This window comes from Mesoplodon densirostris, chromosome 15, assembly GCF_025265405.1.
Source record: "Mesoplodon densirostris isolate mMesDen1 chromosome 15, mMesDen1 primary haplotype, whole genome shotgun sequence".
Taxonomy (NCBI): domain Eukaryota; kingdom Metazoa; phylum Chordata; class Mammalia; order Artiodactyla; family Ziphiidae; genus Mesoplodon; species Mesoplodon densirostris.
Window position 1 is genome coordinate 1,742,448 of NC_082675.1, and position 15,373 is coordinate 1,757,820.

Sequence of the window (15,373 nt, forward strand, 5' to 3'; positions counted from 1 at the left end):
AAGGTACAACACCCTGAGGGCACAGGGGAGAGCCCAGTGCTTCCCTCAGAGCTTGTCCCCAAGCACGTGTGCATCCTGAGACTCAGATGGAAGTCCTGGGGCTAGAACTTGTCAGGACTTCTGTTCACGTGGTCCACCCCATCATTTAGATACTACAGTTGTCAAGGTACACGAACCCCACACAGGTGATACTGGGGGAACGACACCCACTTCCCCGCCTCTGGCCCTCCTGGGGCTTTGAATTGTGAGGAGGGGACACATACACAGACACAGAGGTGGCCCTCACTCAGCACCAGCGCAGGGCCCCTGTCTGGCCCTGGGTGGAGCTCCCTCCAGCCCTGTGAGCTGCAAGATGTCCTGGAAAACGCCCTCTTTGCTAAAGTTCCTCCGAGGCTGGAGTCTGTTCCTGCACCGCAGACTATAAACTGCACAAGCGCTAACTAACCCCCGTCCTGGCTTACGAAGGACGAAATGGAGGCGGGAGGCTAACACCCCACTTGACATCACACAGCTGGTATTTGTTGAGTCAACATACGAGCCAATGAATAAACATCTCGGAGGACAAATTATACCCTCGTGTTGACTTGTGAGTGTTTCATGATGCAGATTTTCTTACTACCCGCTAGATTACTCGCCTCTCTTACTATGAAACGACTTCAGATGGGCGATTCCGACCCCTCCACACGAGGCTCACACTGTGAACGGCTATGGCAGCCATGCTGCCCCAGCCTCTGAGCTGGTCACCGTGATCCGCATCCTGCCTGGGCTTCCTCCGGTGTGGCAGCCGCCGAGCCTCCCAGGGACTCACCGCTGAGAGGCGCACGGCCGTCACGGGTCAGAGCTGGGCAGGCAGCATGGTCTGTGCTCTGACCACAGCCCCGTCGCTGGCCCTCCAGGAGGTGGTGTCAGACGCGCAGAGGGGCAGACCTTCCATTTTGGCCACTTCCCGGGCCAAACATCACTGAGGCTAGAACATCACTGTCATTGGACTCAATCCCTTCCAAACTTTATGACAATCCTGATGGATGGACGGCCTATCTTTGGGACTGACAGTCAGAGAGCGCTAAAGCCTGATTGATGAGTAAATTTTAGACAATAGCCATCGAAACTGACAGCACTTAGCTCTTCAAGAGACTGGCTTTTGGTTTTCTAATTCTCAGAGTTTCCGAAGAACCTGCTTCTCTCTGGCTTTGCTTCCTTCTGGGGGTAGCAAAGGTCTCATCTTCGTTGACCAGGGAAAGGTGACCATTCAATCTTGATTTACAAATTAAGATTCTGCTTAGAGGCTGTGAACAATTCTAACTGGCCAGAACACTGCCATTTCTGACCCATCTTTTAGGCAGGGGACTTTGGCACTTGCTACGGGGACCAGTTAACCACAGCAGAGTGGTGCCCTGAGTCACTTCTAGAAGGGGCTGTGCATCTGCTCCCCGTTTCCATCCTCCTCAGCTGGACGGTCTATTGCGACAGCCTCTACGTCACTGCCAGCTGCCCAGCCAAGGGCCCTGAGCTGGGAAAGGCTGCAGCCCAGCAGGCTCCCCGCGCCGGCCGGGACGCTCGGCAGAGCAGCAGAGACCACCTGCAAATCAGCACGACTGGGGGCGGCCAAAGGACAGGGTCGGAATCTGGACAGTCTGTGGTTTGGGAAGCAAGGGACATAAATGAAGCAAAACACTGTGACGGGTTTGAACACAGGCTCTGAGGACACACACGCTGGGCCCCACGTGTGCCCGACACAGAGATTCCGGAGAAGCCACGGAGCAGAAGCCCCGGCTACACGGGCCGCCACGGTCTGTCAGACCCGCGTCCCTACCCACAGACAGCACAGAGCCATAGTGAGCGCCGCGGGCTCAAAGCCAAGCCCCTGGACATCAGGGCGGTGGACTCTGGTTTGTTGTTTTCATTGTACCAGTAACCGGCTCGAGTTGGTTTCCTAAGAAAATACTGAGAACATTTTTTTTAATGTAAGGATCTTTATGGCAGAACATCACAAAAGACATTGGCTGACGGTGAGGTCCTGAGGGTAGGGGGCCCTGGAGACGGCCCTACTCAGAAAGGGGCTGGGAGGGAGGGAGGGAACCCTGATACACAAAACAAAATCAGCCCCGCTCTTCAAATTCCAGGTTCACACCAGCCTGATCTAACAAGGAGGGTGGGTGTGGGAGTGTGGGCGTGTGTGTGGCTGTGTGTGTGTGTTGGGTCTATGTGTGTCCTGGGTGTGTGTGTCTGTGTGTCTGTGTGTGTGTGCCGGGTCTATGTGTGTCCTGGTTGTGTGTGTCTGTGTGTCTGTGTGTGTGTGCCGGGTCTATGTGTGTCCTGGGTGTGTGTGTCTGTGTGTCTGTGTGTGTGTGCCGGGTCTATGTGTGTCCTGGTTGTGTGTGTCTGTGTGTCTGTGTGTGTGTGCTGGGTCTATGTGTGTCTTGGGTGGGTGTGTCTGTGTGTCTGTGTGTGTGCCGGGTCTATGTGTGTCTTGGGCGGGTGTGTCTGTGTGTCTGTGTGTGTGCTAGGTCTGCATGTGCGTGTATTTGTGTGTCAGCGTATGTCCTGAGTGGGTGTGTGTGCGTGTGTGTCTATGTGTGTGTGGCGGGTCTATGTGTGTCCTGGGTGTGTGTGTGTGTCTGTGTGTGTGCTAGGTCTGCATGTGTGCGTGTATCTGTGTGTCAGCGCATGTCCTGGGTGTGTGTGTTTGTGTGTGTGTGCACACACGGACACATCTCCGCCCCGTGAACTCACTGAGGGTCTGGACACCGGGAAGCCCTGCATTCAGGCCATCCGCCCCTCCCTCCCCTGCCTGCTCAGCCTCGTGCCTCAGCTTCAGGCCCTGGTCCCCAAGCCCCCCACTCCCCAGCACAACCCACAGCCCCAGCATAGCCTGGTCCCCAGCGGCCACCGTGACTCACAGCCCCCTTCCCTAGGGCCACTTCAGCCTCAAACACACATCGCTTTCAGAGTCGTTCAGAGCAAGGCTTCTCTGCTTTTATACACTTGGGTTACAGACTTGCATATCTTGATGCCATATTACAAAACCCCCAACACTGGAAGCACTAAAAATGCCGCCGCTTCACGCCGGGACCAAATTTCCAACCAGGCTGAGCCCGCCGAGCTCATTCTTACCGAGTTGGCTGCATCCTCACAATGGCAGCAAGGGAAGAGCCTCTGCCCTGGGGACGAGCATCTCTCCATAGAAAGAGGAGCCACACAAACATATACAAGTAACAACACAGCTCCTGACGAGGCTACTTCTATGGCGCTGTTGACCCTGAGCTCGGCATTTCCTCCACAACCATTTACTGAGCCGCTGCTGTGAGCCAAAGCTCAAGGCCGGGCATCGTGAGGAAGGAATCAGTGATTCCAAACAGGGTCCAGGGCAGCTCTTCCAGAAACGCACAGGCTGGCTTAAGAGATGATCGATTTGCATAAATAATAACATACGGTCCCCAGAGGTGGTAGTGACGCAGTGCAAAGACGGCCTAGAGGGAAACGTGGCCCTTCCCTGGGGACATCAGAGAGGGCTTCATGGAGGAGGTGGGACTGACCCCAGAGACGCAGGAAGAAGGCCTTCCAGACAAAGGGAGGGGCACACGCAAGGGTGGAGGCCCACCAGGCCTGGACTTCACGGGAGAGTGAGCATTTCCATTCCTCCAGACAGACATTCAGGCAGAAAGTCAGAGTGGAAAAGTCCGCTAGAGACCGACTGTGAGGCCTGGAGATGAAATGTGTCTTCAGGGAAACCTTGGTCACTGAAAGATTTTAAATAGGTGAGACCATCTGGCATGTGTTTCTGGAAGATAAGCCTGGGACTCGGGGAGAATGAAGCAGGGAGAACAGTCAGGAGGCTTCTAGCTCAGGCAGAACCAGGGGAGGGACGGCGGGGCGGAGCAGGTGCGAGGGATGCTCTGAAAATAGGGTCACAGCTGGTCCTGCGCAGGGGCCAGGACCCAGGAGGGCGCCAGGGTGCCAGGCTCAGAGCGGAGAGAAGGCGATGCGGTGACAGAGTACAGACACAGGGGACGTGCGGGCTCGGGGGTAACGTGCCCACCTGCACACCTGGAGCCGAGAAACCTGCCCGGAAACAGGAGGGTTTTGTGTCACCGGGAACATCTGCCCGGAGGTGATGGCTGAAATCACGGCATCCCCATGCATTCAGAGAAGTAAACGTTCATGCAGAGGAGCTGAAGGAACCCCTGTGTTAGGGAGTTATAGCAGGTGGTGCAGCAGAGGTGGAGCTGATACCAGGGAAAGGGCGGCACCTGCAGGGCGTGGACTGTAAGCCCGGGGCTGGGGCATCAGGGGCTGCAGCGGAGCACGGGCCTTGATGGAACCCAGGTGAGCAGGGGTCTCTGGAGACGTGTGAGACCATTTTTGCAGTTTGAAAATGTGTATGGAAAGTGGAGATGGTAGAAAGCGACTTTAAATCGTTTAAAGAAGGGAAGGGGAGGGGGATGTCACATAATGTCTCCGGAACTTGGGAACCAGCGATGCCACTTCTGCATGTACATACCTAAAAGGACCAAAAGCAGGGTCTTGGAGAGATGCTTGCACACCCACATTCATGGCAGCATTATTCACAGTAGCCTAAAGGGCGGAGCAACCCAAGTGGCCATTGACGGATGCATGGATAAACAAAACGTATGTAGTCCATCCACACCACAGAATATGATTCAGCCTTAAAAAGGAGGACATTCTGGGACTTCTCAGGCGGTCCAGTGGTTGAGACTCTGCGCTTCCTCTGCAGGGTGCGCAGGTTCAATCCTTAGTCAGGGAACTAAGATCCCACATGCCGCATGGCACTGCCCCCGCCCCAAAAAGGAGGACATTCTGACGTTTGCTACAACACGGATGAACCTTGAGGGCTTGATGCTCAGTGAAATAAACCAGACACAAAAGGACAAATCCTCTATGACTCTATTTACACGAGGCCCCCAGAGTAGCCAAAGTCATAGAGACAGAAGGGAGAAGGGTGGGTGCCGGGGGAGGGGTGGGTGCTGAGGACAGGGAGCGGGAGCTCATGTTTAATGGGGACAGAGTCTCAGTTTTTCGAGATCAGGGGAGCCCTGGAGACGGAGGGCGGTGACGGCTGCACAACAATGTGAAACGTACTTAATGTCGCTGAACTGCAAGACTGAAAATGGTTCAGAAGGTCAATTTTATGTTATGTGTATTTTACCACAATTTAAAATGTTGTGTGATCTTCAAAAAGAGAGGGAGAGAGGTGGGTCGGGTGAGAGGGGCATTCTCAGGTCAGGACAGTTTGCCTGTGGATGGAGAGGGCGTGAGAGACAGGGATGGAGCAGGCAGACGGCCGGGGGGGGGGTGCGGAGGAAGGGAGGGAAGGTTCCCGAAGAGGAGGAGGAAAACGTCCTTTCCTGAGGAAGGAGGGACGTGAGAAACCGGCGAAATGGTCAGGATGAAAGAGAACAGAGCAACGGCCGTCGGGCGGTGCCATCAGCCTGGGAGAGCACAAATACAGACGAACACTGGCCAGGAAGTGTGGACAGCTGGGCACAGCTGGGTTCTGAGGGAACCAAGAAGGGGCCTGACCTTGGTTGGGAATGAGGGTCGGGGGGCGGGGTGAGACGGGAGCTGCCGTGAGAGCGACGATGTCCTGACTCACTGGCTTCCCTCGATGGCCGCCTCATGGAGGAGGGGATGAAAACACACGTGGACGGACCCAGAGGCCGGCACATAGTAGGGCTTCAGGTGATGTTGATGGAATGGGATGGAACAGTATAAAACGGAACAAAATAGAAAATCCTGGCGGGAAACATCTTTGTATGACTTCAAGTAATCAAAAATATATTTAGTTCTTATTATTGTACATATAGAATGGATAAACAAGGTCCTACTGTATAGCACAGGGAACTACATTCAGTAGCCCATGATAAACCATCATGGAAAAGAATATGAAAAAGAATGTGTGTATCTATCTATATATATACTTATATGTAAAGCTGAATCACAGCAGAAATTAACAAAGCATTGTAAATCAACTACACTTCAATAAACTAAATTATATATATATATATATATATATATTGCATTTTTTGATAAACTCCTTGAAAAATCACACCGTCAGGTGTCGAATCAACACTGTATCACAGCACATGATCCTGACACAGGGAAAATCGTACTTTTTAAAGGACAGGTGCACATCTGTGTCCCCAGTACATTTGTCGTTCTTATCACTGACAAAGATAAAGTGAAGGCAGAGGGAATTACGGTTACAATGGGGCGAAACAAACAGCTCATCACTCAAGACCGAAAGCATTAAAAAAAGTCTCTTCAAAACACTAAACTGTGTTTCCCAGACAGAACCAAGCTCTCCAACTTACTAATAGCTATTATCAAGATAAGGGAGAATCAGTCAGTATATCCCCCTCCTCCAAAAACGACATTTATTGTAAATCAGAAATACCCATGCTTGTGGCGCACACATCTATGAAAGTGACATCCGTTCTTAGACGCCTTTCTACCCAAAGTCAATACTGTGTGTCCAACCCCAGTGCCATCCGGGGGATTTTCCACTGCTGTTCAAAAATAATCCCAAGAAAACGAATGCTAGAAAGACGGAAATGCTAATCCTGGCCAGCACCAATCCATCTAAGATGCTTTATACAATCATACATACGAGTATTCCTTGCTGCAAAACGAAATCAAAGAACAGAAATGAGGACAAATTCGCTCGAACTCACCAAATGGTGCCAGAGATGGACAGTGATGAGAGGGGAGCCCGATAAATTCTGGGAGAGCTTCGGCATGGGGAAGACCTCCAGGGAAATCAGGTAGCTGGTCACAGACAGCAAGCAGTTTTTGTAATTTGCTGCCTCAGCAATCCTAGGAAAGAAATGAAAAATCATTACAAAACACACAAAAAAAGAAAAAAACCTTGGGTTTAAAATTTAATGTTAAGCCTGAGATTTTTTGAAATCTTTTTTGGATGGAGCTCTGATTTCTATCAAAGAGCTGCTCTCTGTAGGGCTTGATGCTGGTACCAAAAGGTGAGATGGAGCCCTTGACCTCACAGAGTCTATAATCTAGTAGAAGAAGGGGGGATGGCCCAGGATGTGGGGAAGAACAGAAAGGTCAAAGCAATGAGCCTGAATCTCAGCCATCCATTTACTTGACCTTGGACAAGTGACTTACCTATTGGAACTCTATTTGCCCTAACTATAAACCGGTGTGGTAAATAGTAGTGTGATAGATACCTGTTGTCTTGTCACCCAGGAGCCCTTCACCCTTCTCCTGTTAAAGGTACCTCAGCTTCCCTCCAGGTGATCATCCCTTCCCCACTTGCAGCCCACGTGCTTTGGAGGGAACTTCATCCTTGACTAAGAGTAAAGCCTGCTATCCTGACCTGAATGCATCAGTGCACTGCATTCCTCAGACCACACTGACTGTTCAGACGTGAGCCCATGGTCCAAGAAGATCCGAGGAGAAGTAACAAGATTCAGAAGGAAACGCTGGGTCAGAGATTCTCACCTCTCTCTGCTAGACATCAGCCCTGAAGCATGAGGTCCCAGAAGTGGCTTACAATCATGAGCAGAGAGAATGACTGGAAGGGGATCCACCCCCTGGAAGAGCTGAGAGATGGAGCTGAGTGACATCGACTGGATGCTGGATCGAGCTGCTCCTGAAGCCAGCTGCCAGTGCACCTTTCAGCTTATGTGATCCAACAAACTCCTCTTTTGCTTAGAACAGTTTACGGGGCTTCCCTGGTGGCGCAGTGGTTAAGAATCTACCTGCCAATGCAGGGGACATGGGTTCGAGCCCTGGTCCAGGAAGATCCCACATGCCGTGGAGCAACTGAGCCCATGTGCGCCACAACTACTAAGCCTGCGCTCTAGAGCCCATGCTCCACAACAAGAGAAGCCACCGCAATGAGAAGCCCGTGCACCGCAACGAAGAGTAGCCCCCGCTCGCCGCAACTAGAGAAAGCCCGCGCGCAGCAACAGAGACCCAACGCAGCCAGAAACAATAAATAAATTAAAAAAAAAAAAAAAAAAACAGCTTACGCTGGGGTTTCTGTCACTTACAACCCAATCAAAAGAATCCTGACTGATATACACAGTACTTGTCTCATGGAGTTATGAGGCTGAAATGATATTCAGGGCCAGGACTAGGGCAAGGCAAGCAAGGAAACTGGGGTGCAAGATCTCAGAAGGTGTTCACGTTCAGGGCCTGCCACCTGTGGTGCTTGGATGACTCCCAGAATGCACACCCATCTGAATGTTGTGTCCTCGGTGTCTGCTCGAGCCCTCGCCCGGCCTGGCGGGTGGTAGGTAATCAGCAAATGTCTGTTGCCTGAATCTGAATTTCAGACAGCTACACTAGGATGCTTTCGGCGTGGAGTCATTCGGCCCGCGCTCAGGCCGCCCAGTCGCCTGCTGGTCTCTTGCCCAATCTGGACTTTGCGTGTCTCCTATTCACTCTCCAAAGCCCGACTGGGGGTTCTGCCCGCTATGTGCGTTTATGCCCACAGGACTGTCTTTGTAACATCGAGCCGACCCCTGGGAGCTGGATGCACCATCTTCTTCCTCCTCCTCAACCAGTTGCGCCTACTAACTAGCCTCAAAGCTGTCGACCTGGACTGGAGCCCGTGGGACCCATGCAGCTCCTGCAACCATTCCCCTTCACACACCACACCCGGCTCTGCACACGGGCTCCTTACACGTGTCCCTAAAAACGAGCAGGTCCCCAGGAGCACACAGAACTGTTCCTGGCATTGTCAATATGAGATGTTTAAAAAAATATCGCTGTGAAGATTTAAAACTCCAGCCCTGCCTTCATGGAAAGAGCCTGAAAGAGGGTCTTTCCAACAGAAGGTCACAAAACAGAGGCATGGATTCCTCGTGTCTGAATATCACCGAGGTTGGAATCTTGAGGGGCTGCTGGAAGCTGAGAGAACACGGCTGATTTTCTGTCTGATTGTTCTTCTCTGGGGAAATGTCACGGGTGCAAGCCCAGAACGAGAAGACATACATGGAATAAGTCACACACATTAAAAAAAAAAAACAAAAGACACTGAAAAGAAAGCAGCACGCTAGTTCAGTGTTTCTCAACCACTGTTTTCATCATCACCCCTTCAAGAGGCTTATTAGACATTTTTTCCTAACACCCTGCCATTAACCCATCAACACCCCGCCCATCCTGTGAGATTTTAGTGCCACAGAGATACAGTAAATCTGCTTACATACATAAAACATGCTCTATACAACTCTGCAGAGTCACAACCACTGTAATAGCCCAGACTCCTTGCCCCCAAAACCAATCTTCACCCCACAGAGGTGATATCACCCCCACTGAAAATGCATGGGGTTCAGCCCCTGCCGTGGAAACCTAAGACTGGCTTGATGTCACCAGGGACCAAATCAGACCCAAAGACAGAAAGAGGTGGTCCCCGGTGACACAGAGGCCAGCTTGCTCGCAGAACGATGGGGCTGCCCAGGTGGACGACCTCTCTGCCCATGATTCCGGGAGGCTGAGATGTTCTGTGCTCACCCTTGCCAAGACCTCACAGCCCACGCTTCCCTCCGCAGGACTCCGTGCACTCATCACGTACGTAATTCCAGCAAGCAAGCTAGAAGTCATTTTTCTAGCAAAAATTAGGACTCCAATATTAGCCAACAATAAAATCACAACCATGAGCATAAAACCCTAAAAATACAGCCTCATTTGTCATACACCCCTCTTTCCCCCTCCGTGTATGTTTTTTAATAGTTCATCCAGTCAGCTGTCTTCTCCCGCTGGGAGGTAAGCTCCATCAGGGCCGCATTCTTACCCATTCTGTTCATTGTTCTCCCAGCTCCCAGAACCATGCCTGAGACACAGTACGTTTTCAATGAACATGTGCTGAATGAATGAATCTTCTCACAGGCAGACAATGACGACTTAAGAAAAGCATATGAACAAAATGCAAAACACATGGAGAACCTTCTCTCAACAGACAGAATGCAAATCCAGAGTGGATTCCTGGATTCCACCCCGGGAACATGTGGATTCAGCCGGATGTAGTCTGGTAACCACCGCCTGTGAGGGCAGGAATTGATACCAGACTCACCAAATCGCGGTAAGGCTGACGGTCTACACTGCAGCCTCAGGAGCATTTTTAATCTGGAAAAGTGTGATTTCCCAATATGGACGGGTTTACACTGATGTTCTCCAGTGACTCACTTCTCATGCAGCCAGTGAGGCCCTTCCTTCTGGCTGGGTTCGCCCTGCGGAAAGGCCCCGCTGGGGGTCCAGGGTCGCCGGGCCAGGAGGAGCCCACGGCTTCAACACGACCCACCCAAGTCGACAACGACGAGACACCAGAAGAACTAAGAAATGACTGTTTACTTTTTAGATGTGATAATGGCGGGAGTTTACTCTGTAGTTTTTAAAGAGTCTCTATCTTTTAAAAATAGAGACTAAATATTTACAGATGAAACTCCATGATGTCAGAGATTGCCTCCAACTAACTGGTGAGGCCGGGTGTGCAGAGGAAGCCCAAACGGCTGTGGATTGTCCCGGTCATAACCCGGTGATGACCGTCTCTCTGTTTTTACAGATGTTCAAAATTTTTCATAATAAAAAGAGGGTTTTTTTTTTTTTTTTTTACCACTTCATTTAATCTCTCTGGTACCTCCAACTGTAATAAGAGTTTTGCTTTGGTTTCATAAATCTGATCCAGGTTTGATTTTTTTTGTTTTTAATCTATTATCTAGGGAGCAGTAACACTTGGATTATCTGTCACTTTGGAGCTGATCATACCGGGGGTTGGGGGTCTTTTCTGGTTGGGAAAACCAGCTCATTCTAGATGCAAGGAGGGAACAGGGCAAAGGAGACAGCCAGGGGGTGGGGGCCACAGTGTTACACCCCGTTCCCGCCTCTGCACAGACCCCTGCCCCACGCTGCCTCATCCAGGCCCCATGTCCTCTGCTCTGGGCGCGTTCAGCCAACGGGAGCACCGGCAGGAAATCAGAGGCGTCAGAGAGGAGAGTAAGGCCCACACAGGGCTGTCCCCGTGGGGTCACCCCAAGTTGGCCCCAGCCCACCGAAGGGCCCGGTACCCGTCTGGTCCCCGCACGCACCCCTCCATCTTTGCACAGGGAACTGTGTTCTCCTGCCGCCTTCAGCCCAGGGCTGTAGCAGCGCGCCCCATCTCCTTGTTCCGAGACCTTTCCTGTTACTGTACTCTGCCTTTTGTAGTGGGGAGGCCCCCCCGACCATGGCCTTGCAAACGGCCCCTCCATTTAACTTCCCCCACATTACCTACTCGGCCCCTATGGGGGACCCAAGTGACACGGCCCAAAGCCCAGCCCTGCGGCCCCACCTATTTCGCCACATTCGAGCCACGACCCCTCTGCTGGTTCAATTAAGCCCAGAGAGGAGGGAAGATTCCAGGATCTCAGGGGCAGATCTGGGAACTCTGAAATCTTCAAGCAAAACACCCAAGCGCATGGAGAGATAAGCTCTGGTCCTCAAGCAAGAGACGTTAGCACACATGGGATAAGAAAAGGGGCCTCAGGAAGAGACCACTCCCGAGTACAAGGGACTCACAGCTAAACCAAGTTGTACAGGGAAATTAAAAAAAAATTTTTAACTGCAACTATTCCCTAGTAGGTGAACTACTTTTCTAATGCGTTCCCACTCAGACATCGTGTCCGGCTCGCTCTGGGGTCCGTCCTCATCCGTCCCGTCAGAGCTGTGGTCTCGCTGACCATCAGGGGAGCGGCAGTGAGACACTGAAAACACCAAGCAAAGGAACGTTGAACCTCATGAAAGACGCTGCCCGTGGTGACAGGGCTGAGGGCACTGGAGGGGCTTAGGAGAATTCTCGAGGGGACGTGAGGCCTCTGGGCAACGGACAACTAAAGAGGGGAGCGCCCACCAGGATGGTGGACGTGAGCTCCGTGGCACTCGGGTGGCTGAGTAGCCGAGTCCTCCATGTCCAGAAGCGGTTCAGCGTGGTCTCTCAAGAGAGAACGGCAAGAACCAGAATTTCTGCCTAAACCGGGACCCTCCTCTCCAAACTGAATTGCAAGAGTCACGCCCACAGAAAATTTGCTAGAAACAGTGCACCTAGATTCCCAGCTCCTACCATTCTGCCACGTTTGCTTTATCTGGCATCTCACACTCTAGACACACACACACACGTGCGCGCGCTTGCCTTTTTGCTGAACCATCAGAAAGTACATCGTGACACTCCGCCTCTAAATTCTTTAACAGGGACCTTCTAAAAATAAAGACTGCCTTCTACATAATCCCCATCCCATCCTCACGATCAGAAATCGGACAAGGCTTCAATCATCCTCTGGTGCCTGGTCCACCGTCCAATGTCCCCAGTGTCCCCGCAGTGTCCTTCAGAGTGCGGCTTCTTTCCCATCAAGGAAAGGACAGCATCCATTCAGTCACCGTATCCCCTCGGTCCCCTCTGATCCGGAACAGTCCCCGCTCTTGTTACTGCTTTTACTGCATGCATGTTTCACAGTCCAGACCAAGGTTTTGCAAAATGTCCCTTGACTTTCCTCGTGGGGCGCGTCGGACGGAGCGTCTGGGGGCAGGATGACCCTTCCCACTTCACATCCGGGGACGCAGGACATCAGCCTGTCCTGGTGTCGGTGACACGAGCGCGACCTGTTGGCTGAAGTGCTGCTGACAGTGTCTCTGCTCTTGGGGACCTTCTCACGAGGTGATGAATGGGTACCCTGAGGGGTGACGGGGAATAACCCTGGGCCCTCACGACCCTTCACCCGCTGGGGTCTGCCCCGAGGAGGTCTGCCCAATCGATGGCTACACCGAGGGCTGCCGCATGGCGATCGTGACCCTGCCAGTCCTTCTGCCTGGATTGCTCAGTGTTACTCTACAGAGGAGAAGTGCAGACATTTAAGCCCAGGCAACCCCCATAGACCCTGTCCTTCTGAAGCATGTGTGAGTCCATCACTGAGATGCTGAAACCCAGAGGCACGAGTCCCAGCCCTGCCGCGGCTGCTGCAGCCGTGGAGTGCCATTCCCTCTGGGTCCTGGATCTGTCTGTGGAGGAGAAGCAGGTGACTCTCCTCCCTGCTCAGCTCGGACAGCTCTTTGGAAGGAAACGGCAGTCCCAGCTGCTGGCCTGGCAGGTGAGAATCAGCAAGAACCGAACACTCCTCATCACTATGGGGCCAGGGGCCAGGGGCCACGGGCCACGGAGGAGCCCCCGAGTCCAGGCGCCTGCAGAGGCCAGCAAAGCCCCCACCCCAGACCTGTGGACGGTCAGGCGTTGCCTTGGGCAGCCAGCACATGGGCCCTGAGTGGTCTACTCAGGGCGGGGGGGATAGAGAGCCCATCCTGCCCCGACCCCCTCCTCGTGCTTTAAACTCACGTGCTGACTCCACTCCCCAGGGGGTTTAAAGGACATTATGAGTCCACTGCATCCTTTCGATCTCACAAAAAACCATAAATGTGTGTAGATGATGATGCACAAAACTAAAACGGAATGAAGTCAGCTGTGCGGGGCGAGTAGGGACACTGGAACGCTAACAATGCGATTGCACAAATCTGCTTCTAATCCTGCGTGGAATTTGATAATCATCTTAGAGGCGGAGAATGGGAGAACGTCCAACCACCTCATGAAGTGATAAGGGAAGTGCTTACATATCATGTTCCAGGGCTTTACTTAAACCATTAACTCAGCGCTCACGGAGACCCTCAGGAATCGGGACGGCCGTCCTCCCTCTTAGAAAGGAGCACGTAAGCAAAGAGACCACCAGCCGGTGAGGGCAGCCGGCTGCAAGAAGAAAGCCGGGATCCTGGCTCCCAAATCCAAGAGCGAACCACAGCACAACTGTTAAGTGTCACCTCTGTGCTGCCTTGTGCTACGGGAGCAAGCACAACAGGGACCACACTTGGAGAGCTTCTGGGGTGATTTTTTTTTTTTTTTGAGGTTAATGTTGACAGTAAGACATCGTTGCATCAAGTGTTGGCTTTAGAACTAAAGGTTCAACACCTGAGAAATACACCGTCATTACTGCAAAATCATTCTGTTTTTGACTTCAGGAAAATGAGCACTCAAAGTCTCTGCTGACGGAATTCAGAGGTCAATGGTGGTAAGGCCAATGGGTAGAGGGCTGCGAGGAGGGGGATTCTCTGCCTGTGCGGGTCTCCAAGCCCACGATTTGCAGGGGGTATAAGAGTTGATCACGGTGCCCCGGGTCCTGAGGTTCCCAGGAGTCCTGCTGGGTGCCCCTGGGCAGTGAGGACTGTGGAGGGAAGGGAAGGCTGGAGCCCTTAGGACGGAGGGAACCACACCCAGCGGCCAAGCTTCAAGCACACACTTCGACTCTCCACAGCAGCTCAAAAGTCAGCCCCAGCCCCGTCCACTGCTGCCAGCACTGATGTAACTGTCCACCAGGGCTGTGCAAACCACAGGCACTGCCTAGTCTTATAAATAAAGTTTTATCAGCACACACCACTCCATGTCTTTATGTATTGTCTGGGGCTGCCTTCCCACAGCTCTGTTGCAATAGAGACACTATGGCAGGTAAAGCCGAAAATATTAACCACGTGGCCCTTTATGCAGAAGCTTGCCAACACCCAGCCAGAGCGATGGTCCCGGTCACATTACATCAAGGTGGCCGCTGCCGTCTGCGACCCTCCATCCTGCCTTCCTCCCCTTTCCTGAGGGCGAGGGGTGCCGAGAACGTGGTACAGACACCGTCCTCCCCACGCCCCTACCCCGGCCCGCGGCAGGGCTCGGCCATCCCCAGAAATACACGGTCATGGATTTCACTGAAAAGTCCGTTTCAGTCGGAACCTCCAGCAGGGAGAGCTGTAATAAACAAGTGTTGATAAATTGGGGCCAAGGATGGATCCACTATTCATTCATAATCTCAGGTTTGGGGAAATTTCCCCCAAATATTCAAGAAGGCATGTTTCCGAGGAGTGTTTGGCATCTTCCTCTGTGACTTTCCTGAAGAATTCCGGAGCGCACACCCAGAGTGCCAGGTCCCCTTTCTGTAGTTACAAGGCTCCCCCAGGGAACCAGGCCCAGAACCGGGCTTTCTTCCAGGTCTGCAGCTAAACCACGACTGTTCGCTCCCTTCCCCCGCCCTCCTCCAGGGTTCTGTACAATGAGCTGGTCCCTCACATCAGGTGGGAGAGGAGCCTGTCCGAGAGACACAGGATATCAGGGCCCAGGTATCTGCATCATTAGAAGGTATTTATCATTTCTCGTTTATCTGTAGGCGGTAAAAATAGCTGCCTGCTTTTCCATCACACACGCCTCCAAATACCCGGCAGCAGCGCCAGCGTCTGAAACTCGCCCCCGCAAAGCCTTCCCAACAGCAGAGACAGCGAACTTGCAGGAACGCCTGTCCTCATACCATCAGCTTTCCCAGGCTCTGTCCCGGCGGGG

The 15,373-nt window shown here is 52.5% G+C and overlaps 1 protein-coding gene across 3 annotated transcripts in view; it reads right to left on the reverse strand.

Annotated features, from left to right (window-relative positions):
* Positions 1-15,373, reverse strand: part of ADGRD1 (adhesion G protein-coupled receptor D1) — a 146,760-nt gene that overhangs the window by 86,746 nt on the left and 44,641 nt on the right. For all 3 annotated transcript variants that reach the window (XM_060118957.1, XM_060118959.1, XM_060118958.1), the window contains one exon: positions 6,693-6,834. In XM_060118957.1, the coding sequence (XP_059974940.1) occupies positions 6,693-6,834 (142 nt within the window). The remainder of the gene's footprint in view (positions 1-6,692; positions 6,835-15,373) is intronic.